At 45.7% G+C, this 17,562-nt stretch overlaps 1 protein-coding gene across 1 annotated transcript; it reads left to right on the top strand.

The window, feature by feature from the left end:
• The first annotated feature begins 1,404 nt into the window (after positions 1–1,404).
• HSP90AA1 (heat shock protein 90 alpha family class A member 1) lies at positions 1,405–13,088 on the top strand. The gene is made up of 11 exons (XM_073349670.2): positions 1,405–1,567; positions 3,700–3,858; positions 3,945–4,311; positions 4,971–5,104; positions 6,372–6,680; positions 7,431–7,596; positions 8,576–8,766; positions 8,933–9,080; positions 10,709–10,977; positions 11,759–12,092; positions 12,326–13,088. The coding sequence occupies exons 2-11, from the start codon at positions 3,700–3,702 to the stop codon at positions 12,433–12,435; spliced, it is 2,187 nt and encodes a 728-aa protein (XP_073205771.1). The 5' UTR covers positions 1,405–1,567; the 3' UTR covers positions 12,436–13,088.
• Positions 13,089–17,562: the final 4,474 nt, after the last annotated feature.

Genomic DNA, 17,562 nt, shown 5'->3' with positions numbered 1-17,562 from the left:
ATCAATGCCTCCCTCCGCCCTCCATGCAGCATGCAGGAGGCTCAGGGTAGATGGGGAGGAGGGAGGACATGGCGCGCTCGGGGGTGGGGGTGGAATGGGGTGGGGTGGGGACTTGGGGGAAGAGGTGTCAGGGGCAGAGCCAGGGGTGGAGCACCCCCACCCCCCACACACTGGAAAGTCGGCGCCTGCGCCATAAGGGGTAGCAGCTAGGCAGAGAAGCACCAGTACAACCCCGTATGGCATTCAGAGGGGAGGACACCCCAGGGCTGTGCAGCTCAGCATGGTATGCAGGGAGGGGTAGGGTTACCAACCTTTCAGGACTGCCCTGGTCTCCAGGAATTAAAGATTCATCTTTAATTAAAGATTATGTAATGTGAGGAAAACCTCCACCAGTACATCCAACCAAAACTGGCCACCCTAGGTGGGGGAGGTGCCCCACAGCCTTCAGTTCAGCCTGGCATGCCAGGAGGTTGCCCCAGAAACATGCAGTGCAGCGTGGCCTGCGAGGGCTGCCCCAAGGCCACGCACTACATGTACAGGGCTGTGCAGAGCCGCGTTGCGCGGGCGGGTGGCCCAGGGCCATGCAGCGAAACGTGAGGGGTCGCTGCAGGGCCATGCACTACAGACTGGGGGAGCACCCCAGGGGCATGCGGTGAGTTTAACATGCAGGTCGTGCCCCAGGCTAATGCACTGAAGTGTGGCAGCGGGACGATGTGCCCCAGGGCGGTGCACTGCAGCCTGCCATGCGGGGGGGGGTAGCACCCCAAGGTCGTGCATGAAACGTGGCCTAGGGGTGCCCCAAAGCCAGGCACCATGGTATGAGGAGGGACGCCCCGGCGCCGTGCAGAGAAACGCGCAGAGAGCCTGAGGGAAAAGGCAGATGGAGGCGATGCTAACACCCCCCCACCCCATCCCGTCTCTTGGCCGTTCTGATGCCGGCGGGGGGGGGGGGAGTGTGTCGCTTCTGGCTGCTTCTAGGACCTTCTGAGGGAAGCGGGGTGAGGGAAGGCGGCAGAGCAGGAGAGGCGGCACTTGGCAGAGGGAGACAGCCTAACGGGTCCCGCCTCCTTCTAGGACGTTCGGAGGGAGGGGATAGGCTCGGGGCGGGTTCGAGTTTCCAACGAATGAAGTCACCTTGCGATTTGCGCAATCCGCACCCCCTTTTCCCAAGCCAACCGATGACAGTTGATCTCGCGCAAGCGCATTTCCCACCGCCGCCTTCAGAGGCGACTGCTGGAAAGGCAGCGCGCGTGCGAACGGGGCTTCGGAAGGCGCATGCGCAGTAGTCTCAGCTAGCTGACAGACGACGCGTGCGCAAACCGAGGCATTTCGTCCTGGCGCATGCGTATTTGTTCCCCAGCGGCTTCCCCCTCTCGGCCCTTCCCCTCCCGTGATGAGGGTTGGAGTCACCACCCCCGTGCCTGTCAGTGAAGGTTCCCGATGGTTCTGGAAGGAGGCGGTGCCGGCGGTATAAAAGGCGGGCGGGAGGCGGCGAATATCAGTGCTGTTAGTGCGGAGAGAGAAGTACGGTTAACGGAGAGAAGCAGTTACAGCTGTCGCCGCTAAGGTGAGACGCGGGGGCAGCGGTGACGGGAGGATCTATCAGAGGATGGACCTCTCAGCGGTCCCGTCCCCGGCTCGGGGGAGGCGGGTGACCTGGGCTGATGGCGGAGGTCCTTTCGCGGAGCGGAGACCGGTAGCCCAGCTCGCGGGAGAGGGGACCGGCGGCGCGCTTGCAGGGCGGTGTGAGGGGCGCAGGCAGCCCCTGCCGAAAGAGCCACCCGCAGAGCGGTGTCTGGCCTTGCGGGAAGTGACCCCTAGGCGGCTGCTGCGGGGATTCGCGTTTGTTCTGGGGAATTGCTGGGAACGGAAAGACGCGGAGGGGCCGGAGCAGGCTCGGGGAGCGGACCGGCTCTGGCGGCGCAAGGGCCGGCGGGCGGTGATGGGCTCGGGGACGAGGCCGCCTCACGTGCGGCAGGGGGGTGATGGAGACTGGCCGCGCGGGGAGGGGGGGGTGGAGACGGGGCTGTCGGGGTAGCTCGTGTGGATGCGGGTGTCTAGCTGAGCAGAGAGGCGGGGACCGGCTGCGGAGGGGAGGGCGCAAGGGACTCGCTCTTGCGGCGAGTGGGTGGGGAAGGCGCTGGGGGTGGGGGGTGAGGGGGAAGGCTCTGGCAGTTTCTAGAATCTGTTCCCGGCCGGAGCCTGTAGGGGGCGCTGTGACCCCATGTGTGGAGAGAGTGCGGCGCTGATACCTCCCTGGTCTCCAGCTCTACCCGCTGTAAACGGTACAACGTACAGTACTCCCCGTGGGGGAGGCTGGAATCTGAACTTGACCCGGTTCCGTGGTGCTTCTTACCGCGCTATGGCTCTGGAGAAGCACATTGCTAGTAAGAAGAAAAGGAGGACTTGTGGCACCTTGGAGACTAACCAATTTATTTGAGCATGAGCTTTCGTGAGCTACAGCTCAAGCTTATGCTCAAATAAATTGGTTAGTCTCTAAGGTGCCACAAGTACTCCTTTTCTTTTTGCGAATACAGACTAACACGGCTGTTACTCTAAAGCCTGTCAAATTGCTAGTAAGGTCTCCCTCTGAGCTTTAGGGGGATTCGGTTCAAGCCGGTACTGTAGCCGGTAAAACAGGGATGTGACTGTGGCACTGGGCTTCCCCAGACTGCAAAACCTGCTCTTTTGCAACTAGGAAGTAACCAGTGGATTATACCAAATTGTGCTCTCATTGCAACTAATGTATAGCACCATTGCCTGGGTGAGGGATATGAGCAAGAGAATGCCATTTTGTCTGTTAAACAGTCAGTGCGGTTGCACATACATACTTTTGGGTTGTATGAGTTATCTGCCCTACAGCCTTGAGGGGAGAGCTCACAATTTGTGACTGATCACTCAGCCAAAAAAAAAAAAAAAAAAAATTAGGTGGCTGCTGGAAACAATAACCAGATTGTGAGTTCTTCTTTCTGCCATTAGAAGGGTATATGTGTCGGTATGTTTTGCAAGTTACTTTCTAGTCCCAAATGTTGTATAAGGTCAAACTTAAATGCTGGTTAGTATGGCGCGCGCTGCCTTTCCAGCAGTCGCCTCTGAAGTTAGGTTAGTATGTAATGTTAACTTTGTGTATTCAGTCCTTGATTGGAGGGAATTGACAGTCCCTAGATGCTCTGGAAACTCACTTAGATTTTTTGACTTGTGTAAAAGTGCATATATTTAGACAAACAAGGCAGAACATCTAGAAGTCAATTCAGGTATTCAACACAGTTTCACTTCTCCCTTTCTAAATGGCTCCTGCAACTCTGAGGATGAAGAATCCTGAAAGATTCACAACATTAGCCTGACTCCTTAAAAATGCATGGTAGGCAATCTTGCAAATTGCTGCTGAGTTACTTAAAACTTTGTCCTCCTGAGGAGCAGAGAGTTGTGCTCATCCATCACTGCCAGGTCTTTCCAGATAAGGGCTATAAGAGTTGGAGCGTTCCCGCCAGAAGAGAATACCAACTGGGATTCTCTTATTCAGTCTGATATATTTAAAATGTTATCCATGTTCTCAGTAACCCTTCTATCCCAAAGTGGTGGTACTTGTTAAAAGAAGTTCTAGTGGTTGAACATAAAACAGATGAATACTATGTGCTTGTTTTAAGAGCCTTTCTACAGAGCTGTCTTACAGAGCTACAATTTCACTTATTTCTACAGATGCCAGAAGCTGTGCAGACTCAAGACCAACCAATGGAGGAGGAGGTGGAGACCTTTGCCTTCCAGGCTGAAATAGCTCAGTTGATGTCTCTGATCATCAACACTTTCTATTCCAACAAGGAGATCTTCCTGAGAGAGCTGATTTCTAATTCATCAGATGTAAGTAAGGGAAATAATTAAGTGACATTGCTACCTAAATGCAAGTAGTGTGTTGAGGGATCTGATAATTGCCTCTTGTTTTGTAGGCTTTGGATAAAATCAGATATGAGAGTTTGACTGATCCAAGCAAACTAGATTCTGGAAAAGATCTGAAAATTAACCTTCTTCCCAACAAGCATGATCGCACCCTTACCATTGTGGATACTGGCATAGGGATGACTAAAGCTGATCTGGTTAACAACCTGGGTACTATTGCCAAATCTGGCACCAAAGCCTTCATGGAGGCATTGCAAGCAGGTGCTGATATTTCTATGATTGGTCAGTTTGGTGTTGGCTTCTACTCTGCCTACTTGGTTGCTGAGAAAGTAACAGTGATCACCAAGCACAATGATGATGAGCAGTATGCTTGGGAGTCTTCTGCTGGAGGATCATTCACTGTAAGACTTGATAATGGTAAGTGCTAACATTCTGTTGCACAGATAGCTCTGAAGCAGCCCCTCATTAATGTGTTTCCCCATATTATGGAACGGTTTTGAAGATGGAACAGCAGTAGCATATGGTATCATGTAAAACGAAACTGCCGTTAAAGCAACTGCTCCTCAGGGTAGTGTTTCTTAACCTCTGCTGAAAAATTAATTCACAGTTGTAAGTAAGTTACAATAATAGTGCAACAGTGGTCCTGCATTTCTCTTGTAAAAAGGATAAGAATGTGAGGTAGCAGTTCAGATTAGAAACTTTTATTTCAGAGGATAGCTCAACTACAAAGGGAGCTGTGATTTGTTTGTATGCTGCAGGGATTGTAGTTAGGATGCATATCTTATATTAAAGATCATGAGGTTTTAAAGGAGGGCTAATACATTATTGTAAAAGCATGAGTGCAGGTGACCTGCATGACACAAGGAAGTAAGTATAAAATTACTATGTAGATGTGGATGTACAGGAAAGCTCTGTCCCCAAATAAATTAGGGACATAACGTGGATAATCTTAAGCATAAGGTGTTTAATTAGAATCTTACTTCTGATCAAGATGTAAAAACCCGACTAGTTAAACTAGCACCTTGCCAAACACAATTATTGGTGCTTGCAGTAAAACTCTTAAATCTTTATTCTAGGGGAACCTCTGGGCCGGGGTACAAAGGTTATTTTGCATCTTAAGGAAGACCAGACAGAGTACTTGGAGGAAAGACGAATCAAGGAAATTGTGAAGAAGCACTCTCAGTTCATTGGTTATCCAATTACACTCTTTGTAAGTGTTCAGGTTGGAATGCTAACAGTAAATTAAACTAGTAAAATCTAATCACTTCAAAATGACCACATTATAATGTTTAGTGGTACAATAGAAGGTTTAGCCGTAGTATCTCAACAGTACAAAAATTTTATTCTAAAGTGATAGACAAGATTAAAAATCATTAATATACTAGTGTGTGTATTATATATAACATTTGTCTAAGAATCTCTTGCTTTTTCCTTACTTGCTGTTGGGGACTCCTGGGAATCAACAGTGCTGTCAGACCTGGTCCTCTTCATACATGGAGTCACAGAATAGAGTAAAAGATGTATAACCTAAAACATGATGGGCAGTGAGTGGCATAACACCGTACATCATTAAAGATATACGGTTAAACCTAATGGTTTCAGTAAACTTTAGCTTCATATGCAGAAGTCTTCTGTTTGGAGTTTAACTTTGTTTTGGGGTTTATTTTAGCAATTTCTGAGTTCTGTGTAAATGTCCAAAGACTAGGGGTTTTTTTCAGGATTTTCTCTTGGTCTATACTGTAACAAAGTAATTTCTTTGTAGTGTTGTTCCCTACTGCACTCTAACATAGTACTGTTTCAAACCTTTAGTGTGCACCAGCAGGGTTTACATGGAACAATTAATATGCAACACATTAGTGTGCTTTAGAAATTACACCCATGTAGTCTGTATTAGTGCTGTGTGTAGACAGCCCCTTTGATACAAGTAACCAGTTCTGATGTTTTTCTGATCTTTATTGGATACAAGAAGAATGAAATCTGGCTTTATCAGAGGTGTGTTGTTGCTGTTCATCAGTTGAAACTAAAAATCAGGCCCTCCTTACAGAGCATCCTTAAAGTGTCTTAGAATGACTTAATAAATACTTCTCCTCCGTCTGTCTTTTTTTAACAAGGCTTTCACCAGATAAACTTGTTGTTTGTTTTTTTCCCAGTGCAAACCATGTCTAGCTATTCAGGATTGTACAGCACTACTACTTTTTGATTTCTTCTCTATGCTTAAACACTGGGATGCTAGGTAACAGAAAACCAAGTGCAATACTGTAGTTAAAAAACCAGATAATTTTATCACATTTTTACATTAAATCTTTAATTAGAGGTTAGGATGAGCAAGGGGAGAGAACTTGGTGTTTGCAGTATATATAGGGTATCCAGCCCAAAACAGTTGAGGACATGGGCATGCATGAAAAGCTTATCAGGGCCTCTAACTCGTATAACATGCTATGAAGTCAATCTTCCACTTAAACTTCTAATCTTTTTAGGTGGAAAAAGAACGGGATAAGGAAGTAAGTGATGATGAGGCAGAGGAAAAAGAAGAAGAGAAAGAGGAAAAAGAAGAAAAGACAGAAGACAAACCAGAGATTGAGGATGTTGGCTCTGATGAGGAGGAAGAAAAGAAAGATGGGGACAAGAAGAAGAAAAAGAAGATTAAGGAGAAATACATTGACCAAGAGGAGCTCAACAAAACCAAGCCAATCTGGACACGGAATCCAGATGATATCACCAATGAGGAATATGGAGAATTCTACAAAAGCCTGACCAATGATTGGGAAGACCACTTAGCAGTGAAAGTAAGTAGGACTCATATCTGAAATCAAAATGGCTGAAAGCCCAGTAGATCCTACTTCAGTTGTGTGCTTTGGGTGTTGTCTAGGTTTGTTGTCTTAATAAAAAGATATCTAAGTACTTGAAGAGATCTCTCTGCTTGGTTGAGGGTGATGAAAGTTTCACTATATGCCTACTAAAACTGCTGTTACACGGAGTGCTACAGCAATTTTCTAACTTGAGGATATTCAGAGTTTTTTTTATATCACTTGATTTGTGCACATCTGAAACAAACTAGAAAGCATAGGCCTTGTAAAACCAAGTTAAGTTCTTAAACCTAATGTAGGCAGCAGCATTTCTCAGGCTCTGATCGGTAAAGTTTCTCTACAGTTAGGAAACGTCTCTGACAATCAAGGTGAATACATGCAAAACAGACTAAATATAATGGATGGTAGGTTCTTATGGCACCATAGGAGCCCTGCCTAAAGAGAATGGGGAACCTCCTGTAGAGTTCAAATTCTACAGTAGTTGAACATGCCTTCCACTAAGACCTGCATGCTGGTGGAGACTAGGAGAACAGCTTCTGACTCTTGCTATGCTGTTGATTGACAACCTTGATTAAGAAAGCAATGCGCTTTTATTAGTGAAGATGTCAAAAATGTCTCTTAGACGTCATAGCCCCAGCTAAGTGAAGTGGCCATGAATGTCTTCCAAACACTGTAAAATGCATCAAGCTAACTTTAAAGATTCTTAAACCTTGGCATACTTTCTTGCAGCACTTTTCTGTGGAAGGGCAGCTGGAATTCAGAGCGCTTCTATTTGTCCCAAGACGTGCACCCTTTGACTTGTTTGAGAACAGAAAGAAAAAGAATAACATTAAATTGTATGTACGCAGAGTCTTCATCATGGATAACTGTGAGGAGCTAATCCCTGAATATCTGAGTAAGTAGGCCCTTATTTGAAAAGTAACATTCCTCTGATCACCTGTCATGTACATTGGTGGAAAAAATAGAAACATCTTTTGTGAGTCCATAAATAGTGACTAAAATGTGATTTGGCTTTTTCTTTAAGATGTGAATGTGGAAGCGTAAGACAGAACAATGAAGAGGGTTGATTATCTGATTCTTTAAAGTTTCCTTTTGGAGAAAAGGAACTCCCTAGAGCAGAGATGGGCAAACTGGCCTGCGGGACTGTCTTGCCTGGTCCCTGAGCTCCTGGCCAGGGAGGCTGGCCCCTGGTCCCTACCCCGCTGCCCCCACTCTCCTGCAGCTATGCCACTGCGTGGGCAGTGTGGCTTGTGCCCACACACCTCCCAGGCTTTCCGATAAGCCTGTCTGCCACTCTGAGTGGCAGGGGGAGGCAGGAGGTCTCGGGGGGGCAGTTAGATGGGGCAGAGGTTTGGGGGGGTGGGAGCAGGGGGTGTTGGATTGGGGAGGGTCCCAGGAGGGGGACAAGAGGGAGCAGGGGGTTGGATGGGGGTGGTCCTGGGGGGTCCCGGGTGGGGGTGGTCAGGGGACAAAGAGGGGGTGGATGGGTCGGGGGAGCTGGGGCAGGTGTGTGGATAGGGGTCAGGGACGGGGTGTGTGTGGTTGGATGGGTTGGCAGTTCTGAGGGGGGCAGGAAGTGGGAGGGGGCAGATAGGGGCTGGGGGCCAGCCTGTTTGCAGAGGCACATCCTTCCGTACCTGGAACTGCATACTGTTTCGCAACCCCGCTGTGGCCCTTGGGCCAAAAAGTTTGCTTACCCCTGCTCTATTCAAAAACGCAAGCCTCTAAACTAAACTAAAATAAAATGGAAAAAAAGGAAAAAACCCCAAAAACCTTTTACTATGTATTTGTAATACATCTAAGTTATTAAGATTATTAATCTCATTGTAAAGCTTTCTCTTAGTCTGCAAGATTTGACACGCATTTTCTTACAGACTTCATGCGGGGAGTGGTGGACTCTGAAGATCTGCCTCTAAATATTTCCCGTGAAATGCTGCAGCAGAGCAAGATTCTGAAAGTTATAAGAAAGAACTTGGTCAAGAAATGCTTGGAACTCTTCACTGAATTAGCAGAAGACAAGGAGAACTACAAGAAATTTTATGAGCAGTTCTCTAAAAATATTAAGGTCGGTGACCTTTTAGTATTTTAGCAAGAACTTGGTCTGTTTGCATGGTGGCTTCTATCAAGGATTTATATTATCTGCTTTTATTATTGACACTTGCACAGTATGAGCATGTAGTTTGAAAAGGTGAGATTTTATATTTAGTGTTTTGTTTTTTTTTTTCCCCCAGCTTGGCATACATGAAGATTCCCAAAACCGAAAGAAACTCTCAGAATTGTTGAGGTACTACACTTCTGCATCTGGTGATGAGATGGTCTCTTTGAAAGACTATTGTACTCGGATGAAGGAAAACCAGAAACACATATATTACATTACAGGTAAGTCAATTGCAACTACTTTCAGCTTTGGTGTTTAAAAGCTTCCAAATGTACTGGACCTTTGCTTGCTATCTAATGACTCAGGCAGGCACCAGAACTTGTGTCATAGGTAGATGCTTTCCAACTACTTGTCCTATCTGTTTTTTAAATAGTCTTGTTGTGGACTGGCAGTTCTTGCTCCATAGGCTATCATACCATATGCTGTCACCACATGAACACTGCATGTTGGGATTAGTCTATAATTGAACAAGTGAGCCAGCAATACAAAAACATGTATAACCTTTCACAAGTGAGTCTTTCTTTAACTTAGAGCTACCTTTTTAGAGGTCCTTTTTTTTTTAAAGCCTGTCTGAAGCAAGGTTATTCCATTTAATCCCTTAGTAGTCATACGCAGGTGAACTCCACACAACAATATCCGTGCATGTTGGAAAATGCACAAGGAGGCAAGCTACATGGTGAATATTTCTCTTCTGAGCACCTGATGGAATCAGTGACAAGTATCCATGTTCTAAATGTCATGCTTGTGTATTTTCCGTACTCATGGAGTTGACCTCTGTGGGTCTTTGTTCCCAGTCTAATGTTCAAGAATTAAGTAGCTGTCTTTTGAGAGAAGCAGTGCTGGACACAAACAAGGTTTCTGTTGGCATTTGTATGGCCCCAGTTTATACCTTGCAAACATTCCAGTCAGGAATGTCAGTGACTGCTAGGGAGCCTCTGAAATAACAGAGGCAGTCTCCATATTTTTGCCATTCCTTATCTTTTGAATTTACTTCCTTTTTGGGGGGAGAGAACTACAACAATTTCAGGTGCTGAAGTAGAAGTTCTTGGTGCAATAGTCTCAAACTTCAACTCAACACACTTAAATTGGCTTCTTAGGATTCCTGTGGTACTTCACCTAGTGTTTGAGAATATCTGTCTGAGAAATTAGAGATGTATTAAAAGTACAACATGCTAAATTCATGAGCTGTGATCTCTTCTGGAGTAGGTATTACCAATCTGCAATTGCTGTCCTTCAACCATGGATTGCTAGGCCTCCATGATTAAGGGACCGGTATAGCTTATCTTTCATCCTGATAAATGCGCAGCTTTTAAGACCCTTCTATAAAAGGGCATGTGTGGCTTAGCGTCAAAATCCAAGTGGCCTTAGGCAAACGGCTTCAAGCTTCTGGATTTCATGACTAGGTTCAGAGCTGCTCAAGGATAAGGCTGAACCTGTTGAGGGAGCAGGTGCCAGCCTCTTTGCAGAGGACAAATAGGAAAGCCCAGTGTCCTTTCAGGCTTGTATCTGACACATTGGAAGGGAGACTCCACTTTTGTAAGCAGTCCCTCAGACAGATGGCCTCAGGGTGGCTCAGTAGTGCACTTCACAAATTACTTTGGGCACCTTAGGCTGAAATTGCAAGGCCCCTTTCCACAAGCACCAAAAGAAGGTTAGCATTTTAGCCAGTCTTCAATTTCCAGTCATCTGTACAGAACAACCTGGCCGTCTGCTGCTCCATTGCTCTTCTGGGACAACTCAAGCTTACTTATATGAGAATCTCAAATACCTAGAGAAGGGACAGTTTCTATACTCATCTACTGTAGTCAGTAGTTGTGGCTTAAATTAAAAAGTGGAATTCTTCTTTCAGGTGAAACCAAAGATCAGGTAGCAAATTCTGCTTTTGTGGAACGCCTTCGCAAACATGGTCTGGAGGTAATTTACATGATTGAACCTATTGATGAGTACTGTGTGCAGCAGTTAAAGGAATTTGAAGGCAAGACCTTAGTTTCTGTAACAAAGGAGGGTTTGGAGCTTCCAGAGGATGAAGAGGAGAAAAAGAAACAGGAGGAGAAGAAGGCAAAGTTTGAAAACCTCTGCAAAATCATGAAGGACATACTTGAAAAGAAAGTGGAAAAGGTATGATGAACCTCTCACTCTTTGTAGGCGTCACTCTTCTGACTAGTAAGCTCTTACAGGCTATTGTGAGGAATGGTCCTAAGTGTTAACGAGACAGCCTTTAGTCAGCACTTGAGCTCTAGCACCACAAGTATTGCTAGTTTATCATTCCTGTCTTATATGGAACACTTCTCAGGGTTAAGTGTGTGTGGTTTTAAGGCAAAGCGAAGAATGAGGAATGTGTAAAACTGTTCTACTTAGTGTTGCTTGGCAAAAAGTATTTAATACTCCATGTCTCATCCTAAAATTACTAGCTAGGTTTTTTAAATAAACTATATAATAATCAGGCAATTTGTGTGCCCCTTATCCCTTTAGATGCAAAAAAGATTAAGGCATGACTCAACTACTAAATTTTTTTTTTATCCAACAGTAGTAACTAGCATATAGTCTATCGGTACAGTTGTTACTACTTTCTCACCCACCAAAAAAAATAGGGTTGGAACATCTAGTCTTTATAATCAATTTGAGTCTATGAAGTGGTGGGAGATGCTTTGGTTTCTAATCAGAGTGAAACAAGATTAGTCAGTTAGTGGATGGTCCATTGGACTTTAAATTAAAGTATCTTCAAATTTCACTTTATGATGTGGATCTACAGATGTTGACTGCATCATGGGTCCTGCTGTATTTTATCACTTAGCTTATGCAGGTACTCTAAACAATTGCTGCAGTTCAGCATACCTGTAGTATCTTAAACCCTACAGAAACCACCAACTTTGTGGTAATTAATGTTTCCACTCAACAGGTTGTGGTCTCCAATCGTTTGGTGACCTCCCCATGTTGCATTGTAACAAGTACGTATGGCTGGACTGCCAATATGGAGAGGATAATGAAGGCCCAAGCACTGAGAGACAACTCCACAATGGGTTACATGGCAGCAAAGAAACACCTTGAGATAAATCCTGATCATTCCATCATTGAAACACTAAGGCAGAAAGCAGAGGCTGACAAGAATGACAAGTCAGTGAAGGATCTGGTTATTTTGTTGTATGAAACCGCACTCCTGTCCTCTGGTTTCAGTTTGGAGGATCCCCAGACACATGCTAACCGTATTTATAGAATGATCAAACTTGGTCTTGGTAAGTAAAACTATTGAATTTATAATCCTAGTTCATGTGTACATACTATTCTTGGGAGAAATTTAATGGCTGCAGATCAACATTTTTTCTTGTCCAAATAATTGAGGGTGCAGTTGAGTAATCAGTCTTGCCTATGATTATGAAGGACATAGAATTGTTTGTCGTGAACTGTAGTATTAGAGATTAATCTCTTTCTGGATGGTCTTAATTGTACACTTGTGCTTTTTGTACAGGCATTGATGAAGATGATGCTGCTACGGAAGAAACTAGCCCAGCGGTTGCTGAGGAGATGCCACCACTTGAAGGAGATGATGACACTTCACGTATGGAGGAAGTGGACTAAAATAGCCAGCAAGCTTACAGAAAATTGAGGATGTCCTTGGCTAATTTGAATAAGTTATATTTTGTATATTATGAATGTTACCTGCCAAAACAATTGACACTATCTGCATTCCCTCTTTATATTTATTTTCAAAGATTGTTATACCTTATTTTTGTTACATTGCTTTTTTTAGCTAATGTGAGATAGAAATGCCATGAAGGGAATGTTTGTTTTTTTTTCTTGGTGCATTAACACTGTAACACCCTAGACAGGCAAGGGAGTAATTATTTTGTCTGTAAGAGCTGGTTGCAGATGGCAGGGGTTTTGGCTTTCTCTTTATTGCCAGAAATATGGGAAAAGTAATTTAATGTTATGCTATCTGGATGTTTAAAAGTTGTAATCTGTTATACAGCTCCTCACTCACTAAACATGTCTGGCATACAGTACCTAGTAACTAGGTATCTAGAAGAGCTGAAATATTTGGGGAAGCTTTAACCCCCATACTCCTATGTTTCAAAGTCTTGATGTTAAAATCTGTCTTTTTATACTGTAAAAGGATTTTGGATTGCACTCTACCATAGAATAGAATCCACTGTAAATCTTGTGATTTATGCAACTCTGCATGTACAGTTCAACCTTAAAGCTGACTAAGAATAAAAGTGTTTATGAATGAATCTTATTTGTGAGAGAATGCAAGTTATTTCACTAACAGGTGTGGCAGTCATACTGATTGATGGTCTGGAAACAAGTGACTTACCTCACCTCTGCATGATTTAGTGGTGTCCTATGCATGGTCCACTCCCCACCTTCCCCTCTTCTAAGTCCTAACTTCAACTCTCCAGTTGAGGTAATTGGTACCCAGATTCCTTTCCTCCTCCTCCTCCCCCTCCCTCCACAGCCTAGAAGCTGCAAGGGAAAAGTCATGACAACATTCCAACCAACATGGCTTCACAGACTCAAGATATACCACTAGTGCATCTCTGAGTGGGTATGGACCACAGTTACTCTGAAAACTTCAGCTGCCACACAACTTTATTTAAGCTTGGACTTGAAACAGTTAAATTGTGGGAGTCAATATCCCATCCATGGGAACAGGCCTTGTTGGCTTTCTTAAAGTGTCTGATGTCAATCATGCAGTAGGAAGGATTCCCTTACCTAAAGCAGCTGCTCAGCTTCATGCTAAACATCAACATTTAAGTGTCTAGTATAATATTGAAAAAGCTGAAATCTTTATTGGAGCTGCTGCTTCAAGGAAGTCATCTGTGCTTAACTACACTGTTGTCTGGGGAAACAAATTCTTCCCTTAAGTGGCTTTTTCTTTGTCAAGGGTAGATTATTTTTTAAAATTAACAAACTTAAGTAGCTGAGAGGTGAACAATAGCAGTGGCAGATGCCAACTGCAGTTGCCTCCTGAATAGGGGCTGCTTTTAGCTGACAGATCAGAAAGGTAATATCGGACAACGTGAGCGTCCTATGAATAAGTAGCTAAAGTTCCTTAAGTGGTCTCACAGAAATCCCTCAAGGGCTGGCAACCTAACAATGTTTTAAAACCAGAAATAAATTCCTGGCCCTGAAGAGGGTACAATATAAGAGCAAAAGACATAAGTGGATTTTTGAGAGGGTGGGGGAGCCTTCAGAGGCATCTAGATGTAGTCTAAAGGTGTGAGATAAAAGTGGCTAAAGTCTCTGACAAACTGACTCCCTAAGTGTGAATATACTAATGAAGGAACGTAAATGGACCACTTAACCTGTTGTGTGGACATAACAGTTGTGTTAAATTTCTTATCAGCTGTAGTTAACCTAGAGAAATGAGCTTTTATCTGAAAAGGTTCAGTGCTGATACCTTGCAACTACACACAGCCTAAGCAACAATTTTTCTCCTTTCTCCTAGCATGACCACCAAAAAGCACAAGTAGAAGACCAAAAGGTATGTCCCCTGCCTGAAACTACAGGAGGGGTTCTGTACACTCCCACAGTCTCTTGCTGTGCTATGGGGAGGAGTTCAGGCCAGAGATCTTACTGGACCCTTCATAATGCAGTCACAGTATTAGTCTGGAAAAGATTAGATCACACACCTAGGCCTCAGAGGATAAGGTTGAAGTTTCAGAACCTCCATTGTGGCTAAATACCCTGTATCCCTGGCTCCAATCTTGCAACTGTGCTCATAGAAGCTTCTTCCTCTGCTCCTAGGAAAGCCATAGACCTTTGGAATCTCTTTCCTTTACTTCTATTCTTTATTAATAATCTCCCAAAACTTGGAACTTGCTGGGGGGGAAAAACTTCAGAATGGTCACTGATGTAACCCCAATGTATGCCAGTCACCATCTTTGATAGGAACTACTTTACCTGTAGTCTACAACACCCAGGGGAGAGCTACATGCTAAATTGGTTCCTCTGTGGCATGTGCATGATGTTCCACTGTCTCCAGGGCTATGGGCACTGAACAGCCTAGTGCTTCAATCAATATTCCTGAAATGAGAGACTTGATTTGCTAGCATCCAACAATTTGGAAGTTGGAGTTTTGATTGTTTCATTTGTAACCCATGTAAACAGTAGGGCTAGTTGTCACTTGCTGGAGTCTAGACCATGTATAAAAATTTCATAAAACTCTGGGTTCAGTTCCTACAGATGACCTAATCCAGGTCATTAGCACAGGCACTGGGAGAAATAATCTGTGAAAACCTGCATAAATTAGTCCAAGTACTTGCAATATCAATTTAATGTATTCTTTAGAATTGTAACTTTTGAAGGTAGAGCACAACATGATCTATGTAAAGTCAAAATTAGTGAAGGAATGTGAAATCCAAGAGCATTCTACACCAACAGTTTGCCCCCATCCACTGGAAAAAGGGAAGTGGGTGCAGCTAAGATTAGGTTTGTCTATCTTCAACTCTGCCCCCTTCTCCCAAGGGAGAGCAATACAGGGTGGAACTGAGCCAGTCTGTCTACTTCACAGAGTAGAAAGCCCATAGCTATTTTTTCTGCCTGCTTGAGTCGATTGAATTCAGCCCTGAAGTACCATATATGCTCTTTGAAAAGGTTGAGTTAGGGGATGGACAAGCAAATGTCAGTAGAATTTGGCAGAATAGGTGGAAAAATCAAAGGACAATCATGGAGATATGTGACCAAGTTAGGTATATATCTCCAAATTCCTACGAGCTTAGTTTCTTGGAGAGGGGTTTCAGAGACCTTTCCTACAGAGAACTGTCTCCCATGATGTGCCCCTTTCCAGAACCTTATGCAGCCATGGCCATTCTCAGCTCTTTGGGGAAGTCTGGCTGCAAGGTTCTGTCTGTTCTTCAAGTGCTTGCTCATGTCCATTCCAATGTAGGTGTGCCTGCACTGCTGCCCGAAAGTTTTTCCCACAGTGATAGCTGTTGGGTCAGCACTGGTGCCCCCAGGAGTCACGCCCTAATGGCACTATATAGGGGGCCTGCTGCCCCGCTACCCGCCTCAGTTCCTTCTTTCCGCCTGTGACTGTCATTGGAAAAAATGGTTACTCCCCTTCTCGTAACTGTTGTTCTTCAAGATGTGTTGCTCTTGTCCATTCCAATTAGGTGTGCATGCACTGTGTGCACGGTTGTCGGAAGGTTTTTCCCCTAGCAGCACCTATCTGGTTGGCTGTGGAGCCTCATGGAGTGGCACCTCCATGGCAGTGAATATAGGATCCTGCTGACCCTGCAGCTCTTCAGTTGCTTCTTGCCAGCTCCTCTGACAGAGGGGAAGACAGGTGGGTTTGGAATGACCACCCGTACAGGCTCAGAGCACATGAGTTCTATGGGGTTTAGCCATGAAACTTCCAAGCCGTGAGGTGAAAGGACTGGAGGTCAGGGTGGTGAAGGTGACTGTGGTCTTGGGTGATCAGGTCCGGGACCAGGGGCAATTCAATTGGGGTGTCCACCAACAGCTCCAGGAGCGCGTGTACCAGGGCTGATGAGGCCACACCAGTGCCACCAGTATGACCGCTGCCTTGTGTCTGCAGCTCTTGAGCAGAACCTTGTGGACAAGTGGGAACGGTGGGAATGCATACAACAGATGGTCCGTCCAGGAACGAAGAAACACATCTGCAAGCGAGCCCGGACTGTGATTCCGGAAGGAGCAGAATCATGGGCATTTTCTGTTGCGTGTGGCAAACAGGTCGATCTGGGGAACTCCCCACCTCTGGAAAACCCTGTGTATCATGTCCGGGTGGATGGACCACTCATGGTTGTGGAAGGAACTGCTGAGGTAGTCCGTCAACTTGTTCTGGCAACCTGAGAGGTAAGATGTTTCCAAGTGAATAGAGTGGGCTTTGGGGTCCCACAGCTTGAGGGCTTTCCAACATAGGGGAGAGGAATGAGCTCCACCCTGCTTGTTTATGTAAAACAGCACAGCTGCGTTGTCTGTCATGACCCCCACACACTTCCCTTGCAATTGGGCTTGGAAGGTTTGGCATGCTCATCGGACTGCCCTCAACTCCTTGATGTTGATGTGGAGTGAGAGCTTGACCTGCGACCAGAGGCCTTGCGGCTGTAGTTCTTCCAGGTGACCACCCCATCCCATCACTGACGCATCCGTTACCAGAAACAGAGAGGGCTGGGGTTTGTCGAAGGGGACTCCCTCGCACACCTGCAGGTTGAGCCACCAGTAGAAGCACTCAAGGACACAGGAAGGGTGACCACTGTGTCCAGGCAGCCATGTCCCGAACAATAGAAGAGCCGCGGCAGGAAGCAGGAGGGGGTCTGGGGGTGGAGTGTGGGAGGGGACACACAGGCACTTTGGGTAGGCTGAGCCTTCCCCTGCCTTTGATACCCACTGCTCCAGACCCACCGCTCCAGGCCCACATCATTGGACTCAGAGGCAGAGTCCCACTATTCACGGCACAGCAGGCGCAGTGGCAGGGGCCCGCGCAATGGCCCTTCTGGACACCGGGGGCCTACCACCAAGTCCAGGGCACTCACTCTAGGGACTCCCACTCGGTGGTATCACAACCATGCGTGCCCCCGGCAGCCACATGTTGTCCCACCCCTCAAGGTGCTGAGACGACATGGGTGTGGGCCACACAGTTGCATCCAGATCCCGTGCCCCACCACCTGCGGTCGTCGTCAAGGAGCATGGTACCGAGCAGGATGTCTCCAGGGATCTGGAGGGCGCCCTCCTTCCCCTCTG

This window comes from Lepidochelys kempii, chromosome 6 (assembly GCF_965140285.1).
Source record: "Lepidochelys kempii isolate rLepKem1 chromosome 6, rLepKem1.hap1, whole genome shotgun sequence".
Classification (NCBI taxonomy): Eukaryota; Metazoa; Chordata; order Testudines; family Cheloniidae; genus Lepidochelys; species Lepidochelys kempii.
Note: the sequence above shows the minus strand (reverse complement) of the source record. Positions and strands in the feature narration are given on the sequence as shown.

Coding starts and splice junctions, on each gene's coding strand:
- HSP90AA1 (XM_073349670.2), top strand. CDS start 3,700: ATGCCAGAAGCTGTGCAGACTCAAGACCAACCAATGGAGGAGGAGGTG. Junction 5,105..6,371: donor GTTATCCAATTACACTCTTT/GTAAGTGTTCAG, acceptor TAATCTTTTTAG/GTGGAAAAAGAACGGGATAA. Junction 9,081..10,708: donor ACACATATATTACATTACAG/GTAAGTCAATTG, acceptor TTCTTCTTTCAG/GTGAAACCAAAGATCAGGTA.